This window comes from Nyctereutes procyonoides, unplaced genomic scaffold (genome assembly GCF_905146905.1).
Source record: "Nyctereutes procyonoides isolate TBG_1078 unplaced genomic scaffold, NYPRO_anot_genome, whole genome shotgun sequence".
NCBI classification, from domain to species: domain Eukaryota; kingdom Metazoa; phylum Chordata; class Mammalia; order Carnivora; family Canidae; genus Nyctereutes; species Nyctereutes procyonoides.
Window position 1 is genome coordinate 64,375,688 of NW_026575046.1, and position 26,209 is coordinate 64,401,896.

General features: G+C 36.4%; 1 protein-coding gene across 4 annotated transcripts in view; it reads right to left on the minus strand.

Moving 5' to 3' along the window:
• The window catches only part of FAM149B1 (family with sequence similarity 149 member B1), a 71,391-nt gene extending 45,285 nt beyond the window's left edge, over positions 1–26,106 (minus strand). For 2 of the 4 annotated variants that reach the window (XM_055324945.1, XM_055324944.1), the window contains exons 1-3: positions 25,929–26,106; positions 20,580–20,684; positions 18,965–19,094 (exon numbers count right to left, since the gene is read on the minus strand). In XM_055324945.1, the coding sequence (XP_055180920.1) occupies positions 18,965–19,094; positions 20,580–20,684; positions 25,929–25,975 (282 nt within the window). In that variant the 5' untranslated portion in view covers positions 25,976–26,106. Of the gene's footprint in view, positions 1–18,964; positions 19,097–20,579; positions 20,685–25,928 lie in introns of those variants that run through there. The other 2 variants (XM_055324947.1, XM_055324946.1) reach the window with 2 other exon arrangements.
• Between the last annotated feature and the right edge of the window lie 103 nt (positions 26,107–26,209).

Below are 26,209 nucleotides of genomic sequence, written 5' to 3' on the forward strand. Positions count from 1 at the left end.
TGTATCATGACCATTTTAAATTTGCATTTCTCTGATGATTAATGATACTGAGCATCTTTCAATATGCTACTTGGTCATATATCTTCTTTCATGGAGTTCAAGTTTTTTGCCCATTTTTTTCACCTGCTGTCTTCTTAGTACAGAGTTTTTAAGTTTTGGATACAAGTCCTTTGTCAAATACATGTACTATTGCAAATATTCTCTCCCTACCTGTGGTTTGACCTTTCATTCCCTTGATGATATATTTGAAAGCACAAATGATTTTAATATTGATGGAGTCAAATTTATCCAATTTTTTAGGCTTGTGCTTTTGGGGTGTCATATTGTATATTGTTGTATTGCAAGTTTTCTCATATTTTTTTCTAACAGATTGACAGTTTTTGTCTTTAGCATCTTTGTCAAAAATCAATTGACTCTAAATGTAAGGGTTTATTTCTGGATTACCAGTTCTGTTCTATTGATCATTATGCCTGTTCTTATGTCAGTACCACACTGTTTTGATTATAGCATCATTTTATTAAGTTTTAAAATAGGAGAGTGTAAGTCCTCTGACTTTCTCCTTTTGTTTCAATATTGTTTAGGCTGATCTGACTCCTTTACAATTCCATATCCATCTTAGGATCAGCTTAATCAGTTTCTACAAAAACTGGTAGGGATTTTGATAGGGAATGTATTGTATGTATACATCATATACATCAATTTGGGAAGGAATGCAGTCTTAATATTTAGTGTTCCAATCTATAAACATGAATGTGTTTATATATCATTTTCTCAGCAAAGTTTTGAAATTCCCAGTGTATAAGTTTTGTGCTTCTTTTGTTAAGTTCATCCCTTTTGTTCTATTGTGAATTGATGTTATTTTTTATTTTCATTTTGAGTTGTTCATGTGCTAATGTGTAGAAAGATTTTTAAATTTAAATATAATTCATATGCTATGAAATTCATCTTTTTAAAGTGTGCAAGTTAGTGGTTTGGGGCCAATAGTTTGTAGTATATTCACAGTTGTGCAAACATCACCAGTATCTAATCCCAGAATATTTCATCATCCCCAAAAGAAATCCTGTCACCATTAGCAATCACACTGCATTTCTCTTTCTACCAGTCCTTGGCCACAACTAACCTACTTTTTGTCTCTGGATTTGCTCTTCTGGACATTTCATTATATAGAATCATATAATAGCCTTTTGTGTCTGGCTTCTCTCATTGAGCCCCCTTTTAAGGTTCATCCAGAGCATAGCGTGTATTAGTACTTTCCTTTTTTTGGCTGGATAATATTCTATTAGGTAAACATGCCACATTCATAATTGATTTTTATAAATTGATCTGATATACTGTGATCTTAACTTATTTCTTCTAGTAGATTTTGTGGGGGTAGAAGGAGTGTGAACTCTTCAGGATTTTCTATATCATGTCATCTGCGAATGAAGATAGTTTTTATTTAGTCCTTTCCAATGTGGATGCCTTTTTGTTGTTGTTGTTGTTGTTACTGCTGTTTTATAAATGCTGACAATATTTATTTTTTATTTTTTAAATAAATTTATTTTTATTGGTGTTCAATTTACCAACATATAGAATAACACCCAGTGCTCATCCCGTCAAGTGCCCACCTCAGTGCCTGTCACCCAGTCACCCCCACCCCCTGCCCACCTCCCCTTCCACCACCCCTAGTTCGTTTCCCAGAGTTAGGAGTCTTTCATGTTCTGTCTCCCTTTCTGATATTTCCCACTCATTTTTTTTTTCCTTTCAATGTGGATGCCTTTCATTTCCTTATATTATCTTACAGCACTGAGTAAAATCTCCAGTACAATGCTGAATAAAAGTGACAAATGGAACTGGAGATTTACCCAAAGAATATGTAAACATTAACTCAAAAAGATATATGTATCCCTATGCTTACTGCAGCATTATTTACAATAGTCAAGATACGGAAGCAACCATGTGTCCATCTATAGATGAGTGGATAAAGAAGATGTGGTATGTATACATGCACGCACACACACAGCAATATTACTCAGCCATAGAAAAGAATGAAATCTCGCCATTTGGAAGAACATGGATGGATCTAGAGGGTATAATGCTAAGTGAAATAAGAGAAAGACAAATGCTTTATGATTTCACTCACATGTGGAATTTAAGAAACAAAACAAACAAAGAAAAAATACAAACCAAGAAACAGACTCTTAACTATAGAGAACAAACTGATGGCTACCAGAGGGGAAGTGGGTAGGGGCATGGATAAAATATGGGAAGTAGATTAACAGTATACTTAGGATGAGCTCTTAGTAATGTATAGAACTGTTGAATACTATCTTGTACATTTGAAACTAATATGACATTGTATGTTAACTATACTGGAATAAAAATAAAAATAAATTAAATTAAAAAGTGGTGTGTGGATATCCTTACCTTGTTCCTGATCATAAGAGGAAAATATTTGGTCTTTCCCCATTACATACAATGTTAGCTGCAAGTTTTTGGAAATGCCCTTTGTCAAGTTGATGAAATTCCTTTTGATTTCTAGTTTTTTTGAGTTTCTATCATGAATAGACATTGGATTTTGTCAAATGCAATTTCTGTGTCTACTGAGATGATGTCCTTTTTGTCTTTTATTCCATCATTCTATATATCATTTCATGGAATGATGTATGATGTATTAAATTAATTTTCTAATGTTTAACATAAGCTGTGCATTCCTGGAATAAATCACATTGTGTCAAGGTAAATAATACCTTTATGATGCTAGATTTGGTTTGCTAATAATTTAAAGTTTTTGTGTTTAATTTTAAGAAGGATATTAATTTGTAGTTTTCTTGTAATGTCTTTGTCTGACTCGGGTGTCAGGCTAATAATGGCCTCAGGGAATGAATTCTTTTCTGAAAGACTGGTAATATTTTTCTTTAAATATTTAAATCAATTTTTTATATTGACCTTGTATCTTGTGGCCTTGTTAAACTCTATTCTAATAGATTTGTTTGTTTTGTGGATTCTATAGAATTTTTGCATACAGAATTCTTTTCTTGGTAGCAGGGTAATATTGGCTTCATGGGATGAGTTGGGAATTGTTCCTTTCTCTATTTTCTAAAAAAGTTTATGAAAGATAGCTATTATTTATTCCTTTAAATATTTGATAGAATATATCAATGAAGCTATTTATGCCTGGGTTTTTCTTTGTAGGAAGATTTTTAATTACTAATTTATTTATTATAGATCTATATGGATTTTAATTTCTTTTTGAGTCACTTGTGTCTTTCTAGAAATTTGTCAATTACATCTAAATTATCTAAGTTTTTTTTTAAGATTTTATTTATGCATGAGAGACAGAGACAGAGAGAGAGAGAGAGGCAGAGACATAGGCACAGAGAGAAGCAGGCTCCATGCCAGGATCATGCCCTGGTCCGAAGGCAGAGGCTCAACCGCTGAGCCACCCAGGTGTCCCTAAATTATCTAATTTCTTAGCATGAAATTGCTTATTACAGTTCCTCAGTCCTTTTCATTTCTGAAGAGTCAATAATTATGTCCTGCTCATTCACTTCTAATCTTGTTAATTTGTGTCTTTTTCCTTGGTCAGACTAGCTAAAGACTTGTCAATTTTGTTTTTTTCAAAGAACCCACTTTTGACTTTACTGATTTTCCCTATTGTTTTTTGTTTTCTATTTCATTCATTTCTATTCTAATCTGTATTATTTCCTTTCTTCTGCTTGCTTTTGGTTTAGTTTCCTTTTTTAGTTTCTAAAGGTAGAAGCTCATGTTATTGATTTGAGACTCTCCTTTATCTTTTTTCTTTTTTTAAAATTTTATCATAATTTATATTGTAAAATGATCACAATAAATCTAGTTAAAATATGTCACCATACATAGCTACAGAATTTTTTCTTGATCTCTCTTAGCAAATTTCAAATATGCAATACAATATTATTTACTGTAGTCACCATGCTGTACATTACATCCCCATTACTTATTTACTTTATAACTAGAAGCTTTTAAATTTTGACTGCCTTCATCCATTTTGCCCACTCCCTGACTCCCATCTTTGGCAAACAATCTGTTCCACAGATTGGAGCTTGATTTTACCCCCATAGGATTTAAAGCTATTAATTTTTCTCTAAACACCACTTGAGCTACATCCTACAAATTTTGATATTTTTTCCCTTTTCATTCAATTACAAATACCTAATTTCCCTTGTAGAGTTCTTCTTCAACCCATCAGTTAATTAAAAAAGAACTGCTTAATTTTCCAAATATTTGAGAATATCCCAAATTTCTAGGTTTCGATTTCTAACTTAATTCCAGTGTGGTTAGAGAACATACCTTGTATAGTTACAGTCCTTGTAGGGTTATGAAATTTGTTTTATATATAGAATATATATTCTTTTGTCTTTGGGTGGAATGTTAGGTCAAGTTTGTTAATAGTGTTGTTCAAGTCTTCAGTATGCTTGCTGATTTTCTGTCTAGTTGTTCTATCAAGTATTGGGAGTAGTGTATTGAAGTCTCTGGCTATAATTGTGTGGTTTGTTTCTCCTTCACTTCTCTCAAATTTTACTTTATGTACTTTAAGGCGTGATTATTAGTGTGTATATATTTGTAATTGCTTTATTTTCCTGATGAATTGGCCTTTTTATCATTATGAAATGTCTTTGTGTTTCTATAGTAGTATTCTGTTTATTTTGTCTGCCTTGGCTTTTAATTTTTGTGTCCTTTCATGATCTCTATATTTGCATGCTGTTTGGATATGTGGAGAGTTTATCAGACCACTATGACTACCTTATTTCCCAGATCTCCTTGGTAAATTTCTGGATAGTCTGACAATTGATTTTCTTTGCCCTAGCCAGTACAAAATCCACAGATTATCTGAGCCACTATTTTGCCTCGTTTGTACACCATTGAGTTTGCTACTGTTATTAATGATGGCATTGGGTATAGAAGTTTGTCCAAGTTCCGCTCCGAACTACTGAGTCCTCTCTGGTAGTGAAGCTGCTAGTTATCACAGCTTGTCCCTCTGTACAGGCTCTCACTGTTATTAACACATGGTTCTGCTGATTTTAATGAATAACTGCTTTGCTTTGTTAAGTACCTTTCGTCAATTTCCTAAAATGGTTGCTTTGACTATTTTATCGAGTTTTATTGCTGCTTTGGGGGAAGAAGACTTGTCAAGCTATTCATTCTGCCAAACTAGAAGTCCCACTCCATAATTTTCTTTTATGACATGTTTTTGTCAGGTTTGCGGCATCAATATTATGCTGGCCTCATAATGTAAATTAAAAATGCTACTATTTCTTTGAAAAAGCTTGTGTGACTATTATTTCTTCCATAAAAAGTGCATGATAGATTCAGTAGTGAAACCACCTAGGCCTAAAACTTTCTCTAAGAGAGTTGATTCAGTTTCCTTACGAATTTTACAACTATTCAGATTTTTAAAGGGATTTGCTCATTTTATCTAAGTTTTAGAAGCATAAAATTGTTCCTACTACTAATAGTCTTAATGTCTATAGGATTTGAGGTGATCTTTCCTCTTTCATTCATGGTATTTGTGATTTGTGTTTCCTTGCTTTTTCTTAACCACTATCTCCAGAGAGTTTATTAATTATTAATCTTTTCTAAGGATCAACTCTTGGATTTCCTCATTTTCTTTTATTTGTTTTCTGTTTCACTGATTTTTGCTCTTATTTCCTTCATTCTTCTTTGGGTTTATTCTTTCCCAGTATCTTAAGGTAGAAACAAATTATTCATTCAAAGCTGTATTCTTTTCTAAAATAGGTGTTTTGGCCTGGGTGGCTCAGCGGTTTAGTGCCGCCTTTGGCATGGGGCCTGATCCCGGAGACCCAGGATCTAGTCACACGTCGGGTTTCCAGAATGGAGCCTGCTTCTCCCTCTGCCTGTGTCTCTGCATCTCTCTCCCTCTCTCTGTCTTTCATGAATAAATAAATAAATAAAATCAAAAATAAATAAATAAAATAAAATAGGTGTTTAAAGCTACATACTTCTGGGACACCTGGGTGGCTCAGTGATTGAGTGTCTGCCTTCGACTCAGGGCGTGATCCCAGAGTGTGCGATCGAGTCCCACGTCTGGCTCCTTGTGGGGAGCCTGCTTCTGCCTATGTCTCTACCACTCTCTCTCTCTCTCATGAATAAATAAAAATCTTTAAAAAATTAAAGCTACAAACTTCTGGGGCACCTGGGTGATTCAGTGGTTGAGTACCTGCCTTTGTCTCAGGTCATGATCCTGGGGTCCTGGGATCAAGTCCTGTATCAGGCTCCACACAGTTCTCCCTCTGCCTATGTCTCTGTGCCTCTCTCTGTATATGTCTCTCATGAATAAATAAATAAAATCTTAAAAAAAGCTACAAACTTCCTTGTAAAAAGTACATTAGTAGCACCTAAATATTTTGATATTTTGTGTTTTTATTATTATGTAATTCAAAATACCCTCTAATTTTCCTTGTAATTTGATATTTGGAAGCGTGTTGTTTAACTTCCAAATATTTGGGGGTTTTCTAGGTATGTTATTGTTACTGATTTCTAATTTAATTCTGTTGTGGTCAGAGAATATATTCTGTGAAATTTAATCTTTTGAATATTATTGAGACATTTTACAGTCCACCATATAGTCTGTACTTGTGAACATTACACGTGTGCTTCAGAAGAATATGTACTCTGTATTTACTGGGTATAGCATCAGATCTTGTATATTTTTTACTGATTTTCTAATTGTTCTATTAATTATTAAAAGCTTCAACAATAATTGTGAGTTCACCAATCCATCTCTTTAATTTTATCAGTTTTCTTTTTTTGTTATCCTTTTGTGAGTTTTTAAATTTTTATTTAAATTCAATTAATTAATATATAACCAATATATTATTGGTTTCAGAGGTAGAGGTCAGTGATTCATCAGACTTATATAATACCTAGTGCTCATTACATCACGAGTCCTCCTTAAGTTCATCACCCAGTTGCCCTATCCCCGCCCTCCCTCCCCCTTCCAGCAACCTTCAGTTTGTTTCCTATAATTAAGAGTTTCTTATGGTTTGTCTCCCAGATTTTTTTTTGTCTCCCAGATTTCATCTTGTTTTATTCTTTCCTCTCTTCCCCTATGATCCTCTGTTTTGTTTCTTAAATTCCACATATGAGATCATATGATAACTCTTTTTCTGATTGGCTTATTTCACTTAGCATTATATCCTCTAGTTCCATCCATGACATTGAAAAGGGCAAGATTTCATTTTTTTGATTATGGCTGATAGTATTCCATTCTTCATCTTTCTTCATCCATACTGAAATTCTATTAGATGTGTACTTATTTAGAATTGTTATGTCTTCCTGGTCGATTGCATTATAGACTGAATTGTGTCCTCCTATGTTGAAGCCTAACCCACAATGTGATTGTATTTAGAAACGGAGCTTTTAAAAAGGATATTAGGTTAAATGAGGTCATAAGCTCTAAACTATACAGAACAAACTGAGGGTTACCAGAAGGAAAGGGGGGGATGGGTTAAATAGGTGATGGAGACTAAGTAGGGCACTTGCTGTGATGAGCACGAGGTGTTGTATGTAAATCTTTAAAGAAATCTTTAAAAAAAACTTTAAAAAATTAAATTAAAATAAATAAATAAAAATTTGGGAAAAAAAGGGTAAGGGTGGAACTCTAATCTGAGGGACTGATGGTTCTTGTAAGAAGAGGAAGAGATACCAGAGATCACTCCACCTGTGCACATGCCTACAAGCAAGGCCATGTGAGGATACAGTATTCCAGGAGGAGAGGCCTCACCACAAACCAACCTGGATGGCACCTTGCTTTTGGATTTCTAGCCTCCAGAATAATGAGAAAACAAGTGGCTGGTGTTTAAGCCACACAATCTATGGTATCTCATTGTGGCAGCCTGAACTAAAACAAATTGCCTCTTATCACTAGGAAATATTCCTCTTTCCTAGGACAAACTCCGTATTTTCAAGTTTATTTCCTCTCATATTAATATAACCATGTCAGCCGACCGTGTTCGTGATGTATCTTTCTCTAGCCGTTAAATATCAACCTATTTGTGACTATATATTTATGATGCATCTCTTCTACATAGTATACAGTTGAACCTTGCTTTTTTATCCATTCTGACAATCTCTGCTTTTAATTGGAGTATTTAATCCATTTACATTTGTTTTAATTGTTGAATTGAAATCTACCATCTTGCTATTTCTTTTCTATTTGTCCCTTCTGTTTTTTGGTCCTCTCTTGATTCTTTCCTTTTTTCTTTTTCCTTTGACTTATTTGATTAACAAATGAAATATCAGTTAGTATTCCATTTTATTTCCCCAATTGGCATTGGCATCTTTTTTTTTAAGATTTTATTTATTCATTCATAGAGACACAGAGAGAGAGAGAGAGAGGCAGAGACACAGGCAGAGAGAGAAGCAGGCTCCACGCAGGGTGCCCGACGTGGGACTCGATCCCGGGTCTCCAGGATCATGCCCTAGGCTGCAGGCGGTGCTAAACCACTGCGCCACCAGGGCTGCCCTCTTAGGTTATTCTTATTATAATTGTTAATGCTTGTCCTATAACTAATAATATGCATTTCTAACCTATCAAAGTCTAGTTAGAGTCAATATTTTACCACTTTATACCTCCTTCTTCATACTTCCCATTTCTCTCTTGATAATTTCTCTTTCCTATTTCATAAATGTAATAACATTAAAACAGTATAATTCCATTTACGATCACCGATCCTTTCAGCTGTATTTGTCTCTTTTACTTCTACAAGTATAAATTCCATCTTGCATAAATTATAAATCACCAGAAAATATACACTTTTATATTTACCCACTTATTTACAATTTCTGATGCTCTTTATCTCCCCCTAGCCTTGCATATTCCAGCTGCTTCATCTTCCATGAATGCTGATCTCTGTTCCTCAGCACAATGGAATCACCATGCCTTGTTTGGACTTGAGCTCACAAATGGATAGTCAGAAAATTATCTCCAATCAGGAACCAGGGGCCCACCTTATGAGTTTCCCTTCTCTCAGGGACTGTAGATATGTGTTGCCTATTATCCAATGCTTCAAGCGACACCCAACATAGGGTTTTCAAAGCCAGAACAGAATAAGGAAAGCATCAACCAACCTGGGAGGGCACTCTGGTATATGAAATTGGAACCCAAGCACAGTAATGAAGGTGTCTGTGTAGGAAGATGGCCTGCATCTAAGCAGTTTTCTTGACCCTGAGCAATGCAAGAGGGGTGTTCTAGTTACTTTGGCAGTGTAGCAAATTACTCTAAAATTTAATGACTTAAAACAGCATCATGTATTATTTCCTCAGGTTTACATAGGTCAGGAATTTTTAGAGATCTCCACAATATCTGAGATATCAGTTGAAAAATTTAAAAGCTTGGACCTGAATTCATTTGAATGCTCATTCACTCAAATATCTAGCAGTTGATGCTGGCTTTTAGCTGGGGGCTTCAGTTCATCTCCACATGGGTTTTCCCATGTGGTCTGGTCTGAACTTCCTCACAATATGGTGGCTGGATTCCAGGTCAAGTATCGAGAGAGAGAGAGAGAGAGAAAGAGAGAGAGAGAAACAGAGGCAGGCAGAAGCTGTGTTACCTTCTAATCTAGAAAATTATACAGCGTCACATTCACTGCATGCTACTGATTGAGCCAAACAGTCATTCACATTCAAGAGGAAAAAACTCTCAATGGAGAAGTATCAATATCTTGTAAGAAGAGCATGTAAGATGGGATGTATACTGGCATGACTTTGAAAGTACAGTGTCATAGTGGGTGTTTTTAGGCTGGAGAGTAGGTTGTTGCAGAGTATTTGAGCACAAGTAAGATGAAGAGGATGTCCATGTGGAAGGCAACCTGCTTGTAATGATGGTACCAGAATAGAGAGAAGGCTATGTGGAGAGCAGGCAGCCTCACACATGGTGATAGTCCAAGAAGGGTGAAGAAGGTACCTGTATGGAAGTCAGGACTACTATGGGTGTCTGGCTCTGAGCAGGGTGAGAACAACATCCAATGGGTGAAAGGGTACAGGGGGTAGTGACCCAGTATAAGGTATTAAAACATTTGTGAAGTAAGAAAGGCATTAGTAGGAAACTGGTTACATTCAGGGGCATTTATCAAATAAGTAAATATATTAAGGATAATAGAATCCAGGTTGCTTAGTATCAAAGAAAGAAGTTACAAATATGAAAGAGGAAAAAACTAGAATAAACTTTGTCATGTCAGAATGGAATAGGGGAAATACATAGATTCCCTAGTCCTGTCCACTGAGAGGGTCTTCAGGGACAACTAAAAAGCAATGAACATACTTAGCACCCAAATATTTGTTTCTAAATGTGGCACTAAAAGGAATCAGGGCTCCTTAGAGAAGTGGCTGATTCCAGCGCTGGGCCAAAGAAAGTACAAAATAAGTCTCGAGTATCTTGTGCCAGAAAGTGAGATGAGAACATGTCAATATGTCCTACTGGCTTCTGCCATACGAAGGGACTTCTACTGGCTAAAAGCTGGGACAATATGAACTTCAAAATAAATAATGATAATGACATAACTCACTGAATAAAATAGGAATCCGCGAATCTACGCTGATGTAAATAAATTCAAAAATTGAAAGTTTGATGAGGAATAGGATAGCAGCTACATAATTTCAAAGTCACCTCTCCACAAAATACTTTTTAAAAAAATATTTTACTTATTTATTTTTTTGGCAGGGGGAGCACGAGCAAAGGAAGGGGCAAAGGGAGCAGGAGAAGCAGACTCCCTGCTGAGCAAGGAGCCCAACTCAACTTGGGCAATCCCAGGGTGTTGGGATCATGACCTAAGCTGAAGGCAGATACTCAACCATCTGAGCCATGCAGGCAGCCCTCCACAAAATACTCTGAAACAACAGAAAAAATTAAGGTGTAAGACACCAGACCTTAATTAAGTGATCAAAGTGAACATCATCAGTAATAGGACAAATGGAACCATGTGCCACCAAATAGAATGCAATAAGGAAAACAAGCTCATACCTGTGATATCACAGATGGAAACTAAAGAGACATAACAACGTTAAGTGAACTTTTGCTATAAAGGATATTATTGGGATAACTAGTGAAATTTTAATGAGGTCTAGAGGATTAGATGGTAGCCATGTATCACTGTTGGTTTCCAGAATTTGATGCTTACACTCTGGTCATGTAGTGTCCTTGTTTGAAGAAAATACATACAAAAATCTTTAGTATGAGGGGGAATCATGTCAGTAACTTGCTCTCAAGATGGTCATGAAAAATAGTTCTTTGTAGTGTACTTGTAACTTTCCTGTAAATTTGAGGTTGTTTCAAGTTTTTAAGAAAATACTGTACATAGCATTTGCAACTCTGATCTCAGACTTTAGATTTCATTAAGACACAACCTTAAAAAAATGGAATTCAAAGGACTTACCTACTCTTACATGTGATACCTGCAATGAAGTGTTTGTGTAATACAAGGAAAATACCAACATTATCTATATAATAATTAAAAACCTTGAAAACACAATCATTGCAATAAAGGTCAATGATAAATGTATTCTTCAAAAAAATAAAATAGTTTTCATATGACCTAGCAATCCCACTCCTAGTTATATACCTAAGAATATTCAAAACATATGCCTATAGAAAAATTTGTACACAAATACTCAGAATGGAATTATTCATAATAGCCAAAAAAACAAAACCATCCAAATGTCCATCAACTAATGAATAGATGAACAAAACTTCAGTATTTTTGGAAGTATATTCATCAATAAAAAAGAAGTTCTGACACATGCTAAAACATGGCTAAATCTTGAAAATAATGTTAGATGCAATAAGCCAGACACAAAAGGTCACATTGTATGATTCATTTGTATGAAATGTCAGAATAGGCAAGTCCACACAGACAGAAGGCAGATTGGTGGTTCTCAGGGGGCTGGGGGGCAGGAGGAGTGCAGAGTGATAGCTAATGTGTATGGGACCTCTTTGGGGGGGTAATACAAATGTCCCAAAATTAGTCACTAGTAATGATTACACAACTTTGTGAATATACTAAAAACCACTTCACTGTTCACTTTAAAAGAGTAAATTCTGTATTACATAAATTAATATCACAGTAAAAAAAAAAGAAAGTCCAGTGAAAGTTAAATCTAATATTAAATAGAGGAGAAATCTATTAAAATATGTAAGTACAATATTAGAAGTTTTAAAAACATGACAAAGAATATAAATTTTTGCTAGAGGCCAACATTATCACAGAACTCAGTTACCTCTATGACCCAGCAATTGCACTGTTAGGGATTTACCCCAAAGATTCAGATGCAATGAAACGCCGGGACACCTGCACCCCGATGTTTCTAGCAGCCATGTCCACAATAGCCAAACTGTGGAAGGAGCCTCGGTGTCCATCGAAAGATGAATGGATAAAGATGTGGTTTATGTATACAATGGAATATTACTCAGCCATTAGAAACGACAGATACCCACCATTTGCTTCAACGTGGATGGAACTGGAGGGTATTATGCTGAGTGAAGTAAGTCAATCGGAGAAAGACAAACAGTGTATGTTCTCATTCATTTGGGGAATATGAATAATAGTGAAAGGGAATATAAGGGAAGGGAGAAGAAATGTGTGGGAAATATCAGAAAGGGACACAGAACATAAAGACTCCTAACTCTGGGAAATGAACTAGGGGTGGTGGAAGGGGAGGAGGGCGGGGGGTGGGGGTGAATGGGTGACGGGCACTGAGGGGGACACTTGACGGGATGAGCACTGGGTGTTATTCTGTATGTTGGTAAATTGAACACCAATAAAATTAATTTATTAAAAAAAAAAACCCAGAAATGGTCTTGCTGGGTCAAAAAGTAAATCAATAAAAAAAAAAAAAAAGAACTCAGTTACCTTAAAAAACAGGTACCATACACCCATATAACAATAATAAATAGATTAAAAATGTAATTTTTAATATTGTATTATATAAGGTACCTAGGAATAAATCTTCAACAAATGGACCTTTATGGACAGAATTATAACAATTTATTAAAAGATATTAAAGAAACTGATATTAAATGAAAAGACTTATGGAGAGCCTGGCTGGCTCAGTCAGAGGAGCATGTTGAGTGTTGATCTTGGGGTCAAGAGTTCAAGCCCCTATTGAGTATAGAGATTACTTAAATAAATAAACTTTTTAAAAAATGAAAAGATTTATATATCAAATTCATGAATAGGAAAACTCAGTATCATTAAGATAGCAGTCCTCCCCAAAATGACCTATGCAATTTAATAATCAGATTCTAACCTGACAAGGATTGGCCAAGACAATTATGAACAATGCAGTAAGAGTTCCCTACCAGATTATTTTGGATTATTATAAAGCTATAGTTTAATTAAAACCAGTTTTATGAGTTTAGGACAGACCAGACCCTTCCATATTTTAAAACTTAATCTATAACAGAGGCAGCACAGCAGAGCAGTGGAGAGAGGATGTAATGATTCTGTGGGAAATGATACTACCTTCTGTGGAAGGGTTGAAAAAGTTACGTCTACATTTTTAGTGATCACAATGACCAAGGGGTGCTCCAGGTATTTAATATGAAGGGATAATGAATACTAAACATCTTGCTAGGCATGAGACATTTCTGTATAATAGCCATATCCAAGATGCCCAAAATGCCCCTGCTTAGAAATCCTGAATTAGTCAGTAAATGGTGCTAAAAAAAAATTCATTATCCATATGGAAAAATTAAAATTATGTTCCTGCTGTGAACCATATACAAAAAAACAATTCCAGGTGGATTATGGACCTAAATGTGAAAACTATAAAAGCCACACACTCGGAAAAGATATTTGTAATATATTTAACAAAGGATGAATGTGTGATTGCTACGACTAACAAAAGCAATTAACAGTGGCTTAAACAAAGTAAAAGTTTATTTTTCTCATTAAAACAATTAGTCTAGGGATCCCTGCATGGCTCAGCGGTTTGGCGCCTGCCTTTGGCCCAGGGCGCATCCTGGAGTCCCGGGATCGAGTCCCGCGTCGGGCTCCCGGCATGGAGCCTGCTTCTCCCTCTGCCTATGCCTCTCTCTCTCTCTATCATAAATAAATAAATCTTTAAAAAATAAAAAGAGGCCTTTTTAAAAAAATTAGTCTAGGGGTAGGCATTAAAAAGCTGATATGGTAGCTCCACAGATATCAAAAACTCAGTTTCTTCTATCATTTCCATTCTCAATGACACTTAATGGTCCAAGATGCCTGCTGTACCTTTAGCCATAGTTCCATGTTCCAGGCAGGAATTAGGAGAAAGGGAGTAAATGGGAAAAAAAGCATTCCAGAAAGCTCCATCTCCTGACTTCTGTGTACAATTCATTAGCTACCACTACCTGTAAGAGGCTGAGAAATAAATTTTCAACTAGGTACAATACCTGAAGTTCTACAGGGAGAGTGGATATAATGTAGGTATCTGACAGTCTCTGTTATAAACATTTCTAGACAGGGTTCCAAAAACTATGACCAGCTTGTTTTGTAAATAAAGTTTCATTGGTATAGTCACACCCATTTATTTACCCATTATCTATGGTTGCCTTCTCACTACAGTGACAGAGTTGAGGGTCCTGATGGAGCCTACAAAGTCTAAAATATTTCTACTTTATCGAAAAAGTACACTCACCCCAATCTAAAAGATAAAGAACTCCTATTAATATGAAAACAATAAAAAATAAATGGATATGAAATATAAACAGGCAAGTCAAATACTACAAATATGTGCATCATCATCTATGGAACTCTCCAAACATAATGCTGAGCATAAGAAGCCAGATACAAAGAGTACATACAGATGATACCATTTATATGAAGGGCAATAATAAAAAAAACTAGTGACAAAGGTCAGAATAGTGGTTATTTGGGGGGTTGCAAGAGGTATCTAGGGTGCTGATTGTCTATATCTTGATCTGGGTACCATTTCTCTCTCTCACACACACACGATTTCTAAGTTGTGCAATTTTTTTTTCTGTCTAACCTACCCAATAGCAATCAGATACCTTTTTTTAAACCTAAAAGTCTGATTTAAAAGTTTGATAATTCACTGTTTTGGTCAAGAGTATAGGAAAACAGGCTCTTCATATATTCCTGATGAGACTGCAGATTAGAACAACTTCTACAGAGGCCAACTTGGCAACAGCTTTCAAAATTACAAAAGCATGTATCTTTTGACCAGCAGTTCCACCTCTAGAAGGTTATCCTTGGATATATCCACATCTATGTAAAATAGTATATGTACAGTATTATACAGTATTATAAATGCATTTTTTGGTAATAGCAATGAGTATGCAACTATTAAAGAACAAGTAAATTTTTTATAATATAAATATTCTTCAAAATATATTAAGTAGAAAAACAACTGGCACTATACAGTGTATATGACAAACTTTATGTAAAAATAAAAATAATTAAAATGTATAAAGTTAGCAAAGGAATAAATTAAATTTGTTAATAAAGAAATCTTGTCTGGTTCCTTTAATTGAAATAGCTTTAATGTTTTGACATTCAAACTGATTTTTGCTATTCAATTGGCAAATAGTCATCAAGTCTCAAGGGTTTCCTCCTTGCTTACTGAGAATTCTCATAAGGAATGCTTTTTGAAATGTATTGAATATTTTTCCAGCATCTATAGGTTTGATCATACTTTTTCATTTAATTAATCGATGCTAAATATATTACATTTGCAGGTACATTTCTTAGAATAAACCTTACTTGAGATTTTACTCAAAGGGAAAAATAAAATGATAAAGAGAACTAAAAAAAGATCTAAATAAAAGAACTATATTTCAAAAAAAAGAACTATATTTCTAGCTAGAATACTAAGATGAAAAATGATTGAAATGTGTATATATATTTAGCACAGTGCCTGGCATCTACTAAATATTCAGTAAATTTTAATCCTCTCTACATCTTCCCTAATATAAAGTTACAATGCTAGACCAATTAAATTCCTGATGAATATTTTATAAAATTTGATGCAAGCGAAAATAAAATTAAGCTTAAGAGGTAAGTATTAGGACACAAATACTAAATAATATACGTTGTTTAATGAACATTGGTAAATTTGCCCTAAAGATTTTAAAAATATAATGAAAATGACATGATTTTATTTTTTTTTGAAAATGACATGATTTTAAATCAAATATAGAAAAGTGGATCAAACAAAATAGGTTCAACAGTATAAAAACTTAATTCATACCTCACACCATATATTATTTAAAAAGTATGGTAAGTTAAAAGGATAAACATAATATTCTACAAATGCTATTAAGAAGAATAGTGCAATATTCCATCTTACTAAAGATAAAATCCTGACGTATAAAAATGAAGGTAGTAAAAAGAAGTAGTAGTAGTAGATGTGAAGGTCGAAAGTGAAATGGTGGGGATCCCTGGGTGGCTCAGCGGTTTAGCACCTGCCTTTGGCCCAGGGCGCGATCCTGGAGTCCTGGGATCGAGTCCTACATCAAGCTCCCGACATGGAGCCTGCTTCTCCCTCCTCCTGTGTCTCTACCCCTCTCTCTCTCTCTCTCTCCGTCTATCATAAATAAATAAATCTTTTTAAAAAAAGGGAAATGGTAATATTTGATCTTTAAAAAAATCTGCTGTGCAGTAAATAAAAAAAGGAAAGCAAAGGAAAGGGATACATTTGTATGACATTTATAACTTATAAAGAAGTACTAATTGCAATATAGAGACAACTAATGGAAATACAAAGTTAGTACATTAAAACTTCACAATAAGCCATCAAATTAATTATTTCCCTTAGGATAAAATTTAAATTATTTACTATGGCTTTATATGATCTAGTCCTGCCTGCCTCTCTGATTTCATTTATGCTTTCTCTGTCTGAGACCATCCCCCAACCTTTTTTCAGTTCCATGAACATACCAAACATTTTCCCTTGGAAACATGAAACTCTTTTCATCCTTTGGGCTTTTGCATATGCTGCTGGTTAACTGTCTGGAAAGCTCTTTTTATCACTCTTCACGTAGTTAACTTTTTAATCTGTAAATCCCAGATCTATCTATCTAATAATCCTATCTAAAGTAAATCTCCAAAAAAAAATAAATAAAGTAAATCTCCCCTATAATGTCTATCTAATAATCCTATCTAAAGTAAATCTCCCCTATAATGTCCTGTTTCTGTAAATCCCAGATCTATCTATCTAATAATCCTATCTAAAGTAAATCTCCCCTATAATGTCTATCTAATAATCCTATCTAAAGTAAATCTCCCCTATAATGTCCTATTTCAGTAACCTGTCATCTTCCTTAGAGGACTTCTCACCTTTTGTATTTTACTTATTGTTGTTACTCTCCCTCATTAGACTATTCAATCATGTGAATCTCACTCACCCTATATTCCCCAGTACAATGTCTAACAGCAGATGTATTCAATAAATATCTATTGAATGAAGAAAAATAAAACTCAAGCATCAGGTAATAATGGAAAGTTCCAATTATGATATTAGGGATATTATATAACTATATATAGCTATTCAAATTGAGGTATGGAAGTAGTAAAAGAAATGTTTATATGGAATAATGGTGAATGGAAAAGCAGACCACAAAATAGGATGCACATATACAACTAAGTAAGGAAAGTGTTTATACAACCAAATTCAAATGACTGGAAAATAATTCATGGTGATAATAATAGATTATAACAATTAGCAGACCTTGTAAAGAAAAGAAGTTGTTAACAACGATATGCTATAAAGTCAGTATTGTGGAAGAGTGCTTACAAAGTATAAAAACAGAGTATAACATTGTATGTACACCATGATTACAGCTAAATTAAATATAAATTGAAAGAAGACACAGAAATAAAAATACCTATTGCATCAAGGCAATAAACATGCATAAAATGTGACTTTAAAATTTTCTTTTTGGGATGCCTGGTGGCTCAGCAGTTTAGCAACTGCTTTTGGCCCAGGGTGTGATCCTGGAGGCCTGGGATTTAGTCCCACATTGGGCTCTCTGCATGGAGCCTGCTTCTCCCTCTGCCTGTGTCTCTGCCTCTCTCTCTCTCTGTGTCTCATGAATAAATAAATAAAATCTTAAAAATAAAATTTTCTTTTAAGGTTTTGATCTTTTAAAAATAATATTTTATAATGGTATTCATATGGGGAATATATAAAAAATAGTGAAAGGGATTAAAGGGGAAAAGAGAGAAAATGAGTGGGAAATATCGGTGAGGGTGACAGAACATGAGAGATTCATGGGAAATGAACAAGGGGTGGTGGAAAGGGAGGTGGGTGGGGGGATGGGGTGACTGAGTGATGGGCACTGGCGGGGGCACTTGATGGGATGAGCACAGGGTGTTATACTATATGTTGGCAAATCGAACTCCAATAAAAAAACATACAAAAATAAATAAAATATTTAATAATGGGAAACACCCATAAATAAGTAAATAAATAAATTAATTACTCAATCTCTTCTCAACATCTAATAAATAACTGAATAACATTTTGGGCAGATATCTTTAGTCCTTTTTTCTAATATGTATATAAGCAAAAATATATGTAAACTCAGAACCACACTATCCATATTATTTTTAATCTGCTTTTTTCATTTAATCATATATCATAATCATTTTCCCAGTCTATAGTAGCTTAATAATCAAGTTCCAAGAATAATTTAAACAACTGGTAACAGTGGTGAAGAGACACATTAGTGGACTACACAAAGCAAAAGGTGTAGACCCAGGGCCCAGTTTCATACTAATGTTAAGTCTAACACTAACATTTTTAAGGATCAACTACTGTATCCATAAAACAGCAAATACTGAAAGAGGGTAAAAACTGATGAGAAGTATTAAAATGTAAAAAACCAATGTTCAAGAGTGAGGAATGAAATATACTGACAAAACTGACAAATCCTAACTCCCAGAATAGTCTCCCAAGTACTCCATCAGACCAATAACATACAACTCACACCATATCCCCAGGAGAAGTCTGAGCTGCCTTCCGTAGAGATCCCTGTGCCTGTATAGCTTAGAAAAGCAGATCTTGAATTCCCAGTGTCAGCTGATGTAAAAGGTGATTCTTGTGTAATGTCAGAGTCACTAAATGCAAAATTTGGAAGAAGAGAGAAAACAGAAAAATTCTTATACTTTCTCAAGCTTCTGTAGCATTAACTACTCAGCAATTTACTAGGTGGCAAGCATGTATACAATCCACAGAAGCAAAAATAAATGAAGAATTTAATATTTAAACATGGAAAAGTCTTAATTCCTACAGAATTGATAACAGTGATTCTAAATAATTCTAGTCATAGTTTGCAACAAATACTTTAACATTCAACTTACCATTTCAGAAATATGAACAGTAATATTTGAACTTGTATGGCACTTTTACAGTTTACCAAGCACTTTTATAGATATAATCCCATTTTATCCTCACAACAACCTGGTGATGTAGAAGTCAACTGACCCCATCTAAAATTTTTTTTAAGTTTTTTTTTTTTTTATTTAAGTACACTTTACATTCAATGTGGGGCTCAAACTCATGACCCTGAAATCAAGAGTTGCATACTCTTCCAACTAAGCCAGCCAAACACCTCAATTAACCCCATTTTTTAAAGATGATCTGAGATTGAGTTTTAGGCTTTGCTTTTTTTATTTTAATTTTTATTTTTAAACATTTTACCTATGCATTTGAGAGAGAGAACAACAGAGGGAGACAGCAGGGAAGGAGACAGAAGGGGAGGAGAGAAACAGACTCCCCGCTGAGCAAGATGCCTGACTTGAGGCTCAATCCCAGGACCCTGAGACCATTACCTGAGCCAAAGGCAGATGCTTAATAGACTGAGCCACCCAGGTGCCCCTGGTTCTAGATTTTTAAAACTGGTTTTATGACTATAATTTTTCTATGATACCACGTTGCTTCTCAGAACCCTCTTTGAAATTACAGTATGCTCTGTTTCTTAAAATGATAACTGCAGCTAATATTTACTCATTAACCCATTATGTCAGTCGTGCCAAGTTTTACATACTTTACCTCATTTATATTCACAATACCCCTTAAGAGATACTATTATCAGGATCCCTGGGTGGCGCAGCGGTTTAGCGCCTGCCTTTGGCCCAGGGCGCGATCCTGGAGACCCGGGATCGAGTCCCACGTCGGGCTCCCGGTGCATGGAGCCTGCTTCTCCCTCTGCCTGTGTCTCTGCCTCTCTCTCTCTCTCTCTCTCTCTCTCTCTCTCTGTGACTATTATGAATAAATAAAAATTTAAAAAAAAGAGATACTATTATCTGGTAAGTAACTTGCCCACTGTTACCCAGGTAATAAGTGGCAGAGCCAGGATTAAAAATCAGATGTTAGACTCTTTCGGAGTCTTGGCTTTTAAGTATGTCAAAATACTACTTTTCAAGGGTTATAAGTATGATGTTTCCATTAGCTGTTCCAAAATGAAAACTGAATGGTACTGAAATGTGATAAAAATTATTGTTTTATTTCATTAGTACAAGACTAGGTATCAAGTCTAAACGAAAAAATACTTTTGCCATTATCAAGTGTAATAAGCAAACAAGTACACTTTGTGTTATTACCTTTGGGAACTTGTGTCTTTTTCATGGCTGTCATTAGTAGAAGAAATTTCATCCAGCTGCTCTGGAAGGGGATGATGATTAACAGCATGTTTTGTTATTCCTTTCCTGTGAAAGATTTTTTAAAAAGTTATATTTCCTGTGAAGAAAAAATATATACTTTTCAATAACTTGAGTACAGATTAGTCACCTACTTCCTGCTGCTCTGGGACTGCACTGTCCTATGTGGTAGCCACTAAAACTAGCAGTTAAAATGTGGTTAGTCGAGGAGCAGCTGGGTGGCTTAGTGATTGAGCATCTGCCTTTGACTCAGGTTGGGGTCCTGGGATGGAGTCCCACATCAGGCCCTGCAGGGAGCCTGCTTCTCCCTCTGCCTATGTCTCTGACTCTCTCTGTGTCTCTCATGAATAAATAAATAAAATCTTTTAAAAGTAAAATAAATTAAATTAAATTAAAATGTGGTTAGTCGTTGGGGATCCCTGGGTGGCGCAGCGGTTTGGCGCCTGCCTTTGGCCCAGGGCGTGATCCTGGAGACCCGGGATCGAGTTCCACGTCGGGCTCCCGGTGCATGGAGCCTGCTTCTCCCTCTGCCTGTGTCTCTGCCTCTCTCTCTCTCTCTGTGTGTGACTATCATAAATTAAAAAAAAAAATGTGGTTAGTTGGCATGATGAGCACCAGGTATTGTACGGAAGTGCTGAATCACTATATTGTACACCTGAAACTAATATTATATTGTATGTTAACTGGAATTTAAATAAAAACTTATATTCTTAAAATTAATTTCACTGAAAACTTAAACTACAGTAAGTTATAACTTCACACCTATTAGAATAACTAGCACAAAATATAGTAATAACATTAAATGCAAATAAGGATGTGTAGAAACCAGATGTCTCATACACTGCTGGTGGAGGAAAGGTAAAAAGGTATAGCCAATCTGGAACAGTCTCACAGTTTCTTTTTTTTTTTAAGATTTTTAATTTTTATTTTAAGAGTGAGAAAGAATGAGTGGAGGGCAGAGAGAGAGGAAGAAGCAAGTTCCGCTGAGGAGCCCCACACAAAGCTCTCCATTATAAGACCGTGGGATCATGACCTGAGCTGAAGGCAGATGCTTAACCAACCCTTGAGCCACCACAACGCCCCAATTTTTAAAAAAATTTATTTATGAGAGAGAGTGAGAGAGAGTGTGCATGGGAAGGTGCAGAGGTAAAGGGACAAGCAGGCTCTGCACAGAGCATGGAGCCCAACATAGGGCTCTATGTGGGGCTTGATCTCGGGACCCTGAGATCATGACCTGAGCTGAAACCAAGAGTTGGATACTTAACTGCCTGAATCACCCAGGAACCCCAGTTTCATACTTTCTAATCAACTAGTACCAATGTCAGTTTCCTAGCTTTGACATACTAGTTACATAAGTTGTCATCATTAGGGGAAGGTAGGTGAAAGGTTCATGGGATTCTATGTATGATTTTTTAACATACATAGTCTATAATTGAGTCTATAGTGAGTCTACAATTATTTCAAAATAAAAAGGCAAAAAACAAATTTCACCTGTTCTATTTTTTTTAACATAACTACCTGAAAATTTAATATTCCTTATGTGGCTGTATTATATTTCTATTGGACAGAGCTGCACTAGGGAGTTCAACATGTACATTAAACTAAGGGATCAATTATATGTTCCAGTCTTTTTTTTTTAAGATTTTATTTATTTATTCATAGAGACACAGAGAGAGAAAGAGAGGCAGAGACACAGGCAGAGGGAGAAGCAGGCTCCATGCAGAGAGCCTGGTGGGGGACTCAGGATCACACCCTGGGCTGCAGGCAGCACAATACCGCTGCACCACCGGGGCTGCCCTATATGTTCCAGTCTTTTTTTTTTTTTTAATATGTTCCAGTCTTAATCATCTATAGTAGACCTTCCTCCCCCCAAAATTCTGTAATAAAATAAGTTTAGGAAATGTGATAAGCTAAACAAAGTACATAGGTTTCTTTATAAAAGGCCTCCTTAGGGCCTTTCATATGTAAATGTATATTATAAATCTCTAATACTCTTATTTCATAGGCAAGGAAAGTAAAGCACAGAGAGATTAAGTAACCTGCTTAAGGGATGCCTGGGTGGCTCAGCGGTTGAGCATCTGCCTTCAGCCCAGGGCGTGTTTCTGAAGTCCCGGGACTGAGTCCCACGTCGGGCTCCCTGCATGGAGCCAGCTTCTCCCTCTGCCTGTGTCTCTGCCTCTCTCTCTTTCTCTCTCTCTGTATCTCTCGTGAATAAATAAATAAAATCTTTTGTAACCTGCTTAAGGTCATATGCCTAGGAAGTGATGGGAGCCAGGATTCAAATCCAAGTACTCTGGCTCTGAGGATTCTCAGACCAAATGAATAATTTGAGATTTTAGTGAATTGTACCATTTTTATATATAAGGATAAAGCTAAGGGCCCAGTCAGCAGTCTGTACTTTAAACTATTTCTCAAATGGTGGGGATGGGTTTGTGCAGAGCTATCTGAACTTCTCTCATTCAATGATCCTACAACCGAAAGCTTGTCTTTGAGACAGAAGTGAACAGAAATGTGGATTCCAGCTACAAAACAGAAACATAAGACATATTTTAGTCTTTCAAAGAAATGTGAGTATGAAATGATTAGGTAACACCAAAGAAACATTAAATTTGATTGTAACACTGCTTTTACATAAGAAAATACCTGGGGGCACCTGGCTGGCTCAGTGGATTAAGTGTCTGCCTTAGGCTCATGTTGTGATCTCAGGGTCCTAGAACTGAGCCCAGCACTGCTCCACGGGGAGTCTGTTTCTTTCCCTCTTTCTGCCCCTCCTTAAGCCCCTCCCCTGGCTCATGCTTGCTCTCTCTCACACTCTCTCAAATAAATAAAATCTTTTTTAAAAAAGAAAATACCTATAATTTTTAGAAGTGCATACTGAAGTATATAGGGGTGAAATGATAGTGTCTGGGATTTTACTTCATTATTTACAGATGACGGACAGAGAAAATGAAAAAAGATAAAGACGAAGATGAAGCAAATATATCAAATTTGTGATAATTGTTGAATGTGGGTGATAGGTGGTTAATTATATTATTTGCTATACATGTATGTTTGAAATTTATCACTTTTTAAGTGTTAAGCCGTATGTTGAAAATCCCTTTTTTTCAAACTCTTTTCAATATCCATAATTTGGAACTAATAGGGAGAAACCTAAAGTTACTTATTCAAAGCAAATTATCATCATAACACCTAAAGTAAAAATCGCTTTTATTTTACTGTCATTGAGATACATATAATCTTCATTATTTTCATTATTCTTATCCTCCTGACTCCTCTACGGAATCTTTGGAGGGGTTGCTTTTAGGGAGTATCAAACCAACAATAGAGAACAAGTACCCTAACTATACTGGAGTAATTCTCACCCACTAAATGCCTACCAACAACTTTTTCCATAAAATATGTATTTTTTTACTCTCAGAATGGTCAGAATTAATTAAAAGCAGATGTTTAGCTGAGCCCTGTTCCTTTTATTAGAAAATTACTTTCTTCTTCATACTTCCTAAAAAGCTTATTGTCTGAATTGCTACTGTATAAATATCCTATTACTTAGTGGATAATAAGCTTCTTAAATTAAGGCAAGAAGAGATCACAGATTTTCTTTGTATGTCTGTTGTACCAAGTAAAGGTGGGAAAGGACAGGAAATAACCAACTACTGAGAATCTACTATGTGTCAAGCCCTGTGCCATCACTTTGGATATGCTTTATTTTTTTAAAAAGATTTTATTTATTTGAGAAAGAGCACAAGGTGGGGGAGGAGCAGAGGGAAAAGTAGACTGAGCAGGGAGCTCAAGGCGGAGCTCAATCCCAGGACCCTGGGACCACTACCGGAGCCAAAGGGAGACACTTGACCAAGTGAGCCACCCAGGCTCCCCTTAGATATGCTTTTATTTATTTATTTATTTTATTTTTTAAAGATTTTATTTATTCATGAGAGACACAGAGAGGCAGAGACAGGCAGAGGGAAAAGCAGGCTCCATGCAGGGAGCCTGACGTGGGACTCCATCCTAGGACTCCAGGATCACGCCCAGGGCTGAAGGCAGACGCTAAACCTCTAAGCCACCCAGGGATCCCCCAGGTATGCTTTTAGATAAAGTCTTAGTCCTATATTACAGAAATGAATGCTCAAATATTTAGTAATCTGCTTAAAAGTCACATGACTAGAAAAGAGCCTAGCCAGAAACCCAGATTGACTGAAGATTCCATGCTTGTTATTACCATATGTAGTTAGTATTTAATTAATAAATGTATGGTTGCTAAAATTACATGGCTCTATGGAGAGAAAAAAAGTTGGGAGTTGAGTATAAAAAGCCTAAGCTCAAAACCTATTGGTTATATAATCTTAGGATGTGTAACCTTTCTGATATTTCATGCTCTGAAACACTGAAAGACAATCATGCCCATCTTACAGGGTTGTTGCAAGGATCAAGAGGTGAAAGTCGTTTTGAAAGTGAAAGCATTAACAAATGTACATTATCATTACTTGCTAAATTACAATGCCTCACCGTTGTAAGGGACGGGAGGTGGGTCTTTAAGCTTAAATATTTGCTCTCTAGATCAAAACTTATCCTTAAGGATTCCGATGTTTAATTGCAGAGATGAGGAAGTAGTATGTGTCACGATTATGGCCAAAGCTTCAGGGTCAGACTGACACCCGGTTTGTGTGCTCCACTGCCTTCTGCCTGTGTAATCTTTGACCTGCTTCAATCTTAAATCTGGGACATTTGCAGAATGTAAAAAATAATATTCCCTATTCTGTATCCCTGCTGATAGGATTAAGTGAGTCAATGCATGTAATCAGCTTTGCATGGTGCCTGGCACTAGATAGATAGATATATGGATTTTTTTATTGGATTTTAATTTGCCAACATATAGCATAACACCCAGTGCTCATCCCGCCAAGTGGCACTAGATATACTTAACTTTGTTGTAGCACTCAGTCACCTATTAGTACCTTCTCCAGTCGTCAATGGCCTTTGACGGTGAGGCATGAAGCACTGAGAAAACTACAAATGCCACAGGAGACCCAGTCCCTGAATTCAGGAAGTGCAGCCCGGGAGGGCCAAGTCCTAGGACAGCACAAGTGACACGCCCTTAGCTGGACAGGGAGACAGACCGGGCAGCGTCTGACAACTCTAGGAGGAGAGAATTCCAAAGAAAACGTTCCTTCCCCCACCCTGGGAACGGGAAGGTGAGAAGCATCGGTTGGGAAGGATCCCGACCGGAGCGCCCGCGGCCCCGCCTCAGCCTCCCCCGGCCTGAGGAGGGCTGGGAGGGCTGAGCAGTCCACTCACAGCTCCAAGCTCTGTGGCACCGCCTTCCGAGTGTATCTGGAGATCATCCTCCTCTTCCTCCTCTGCCGCGAAGGGGGCGGGCACGCCAGGGTGGGGGCCTCCGGGCCTGGCCCTCCCGCCGGCTGCGGCCCGGCCCCCTCCCGCCACCTCCCGGCCCCGCCACGCCCCGTCGCCTACACTCGGGACAGCCGCCACTCCTAGAGTCCCCTCCCCTCCGGCCCTCCGCCCCTCCGCCCTCCCTGCTTCCCCGCGGGGGCGGAAGTGACGAAAGCACCGGGGCA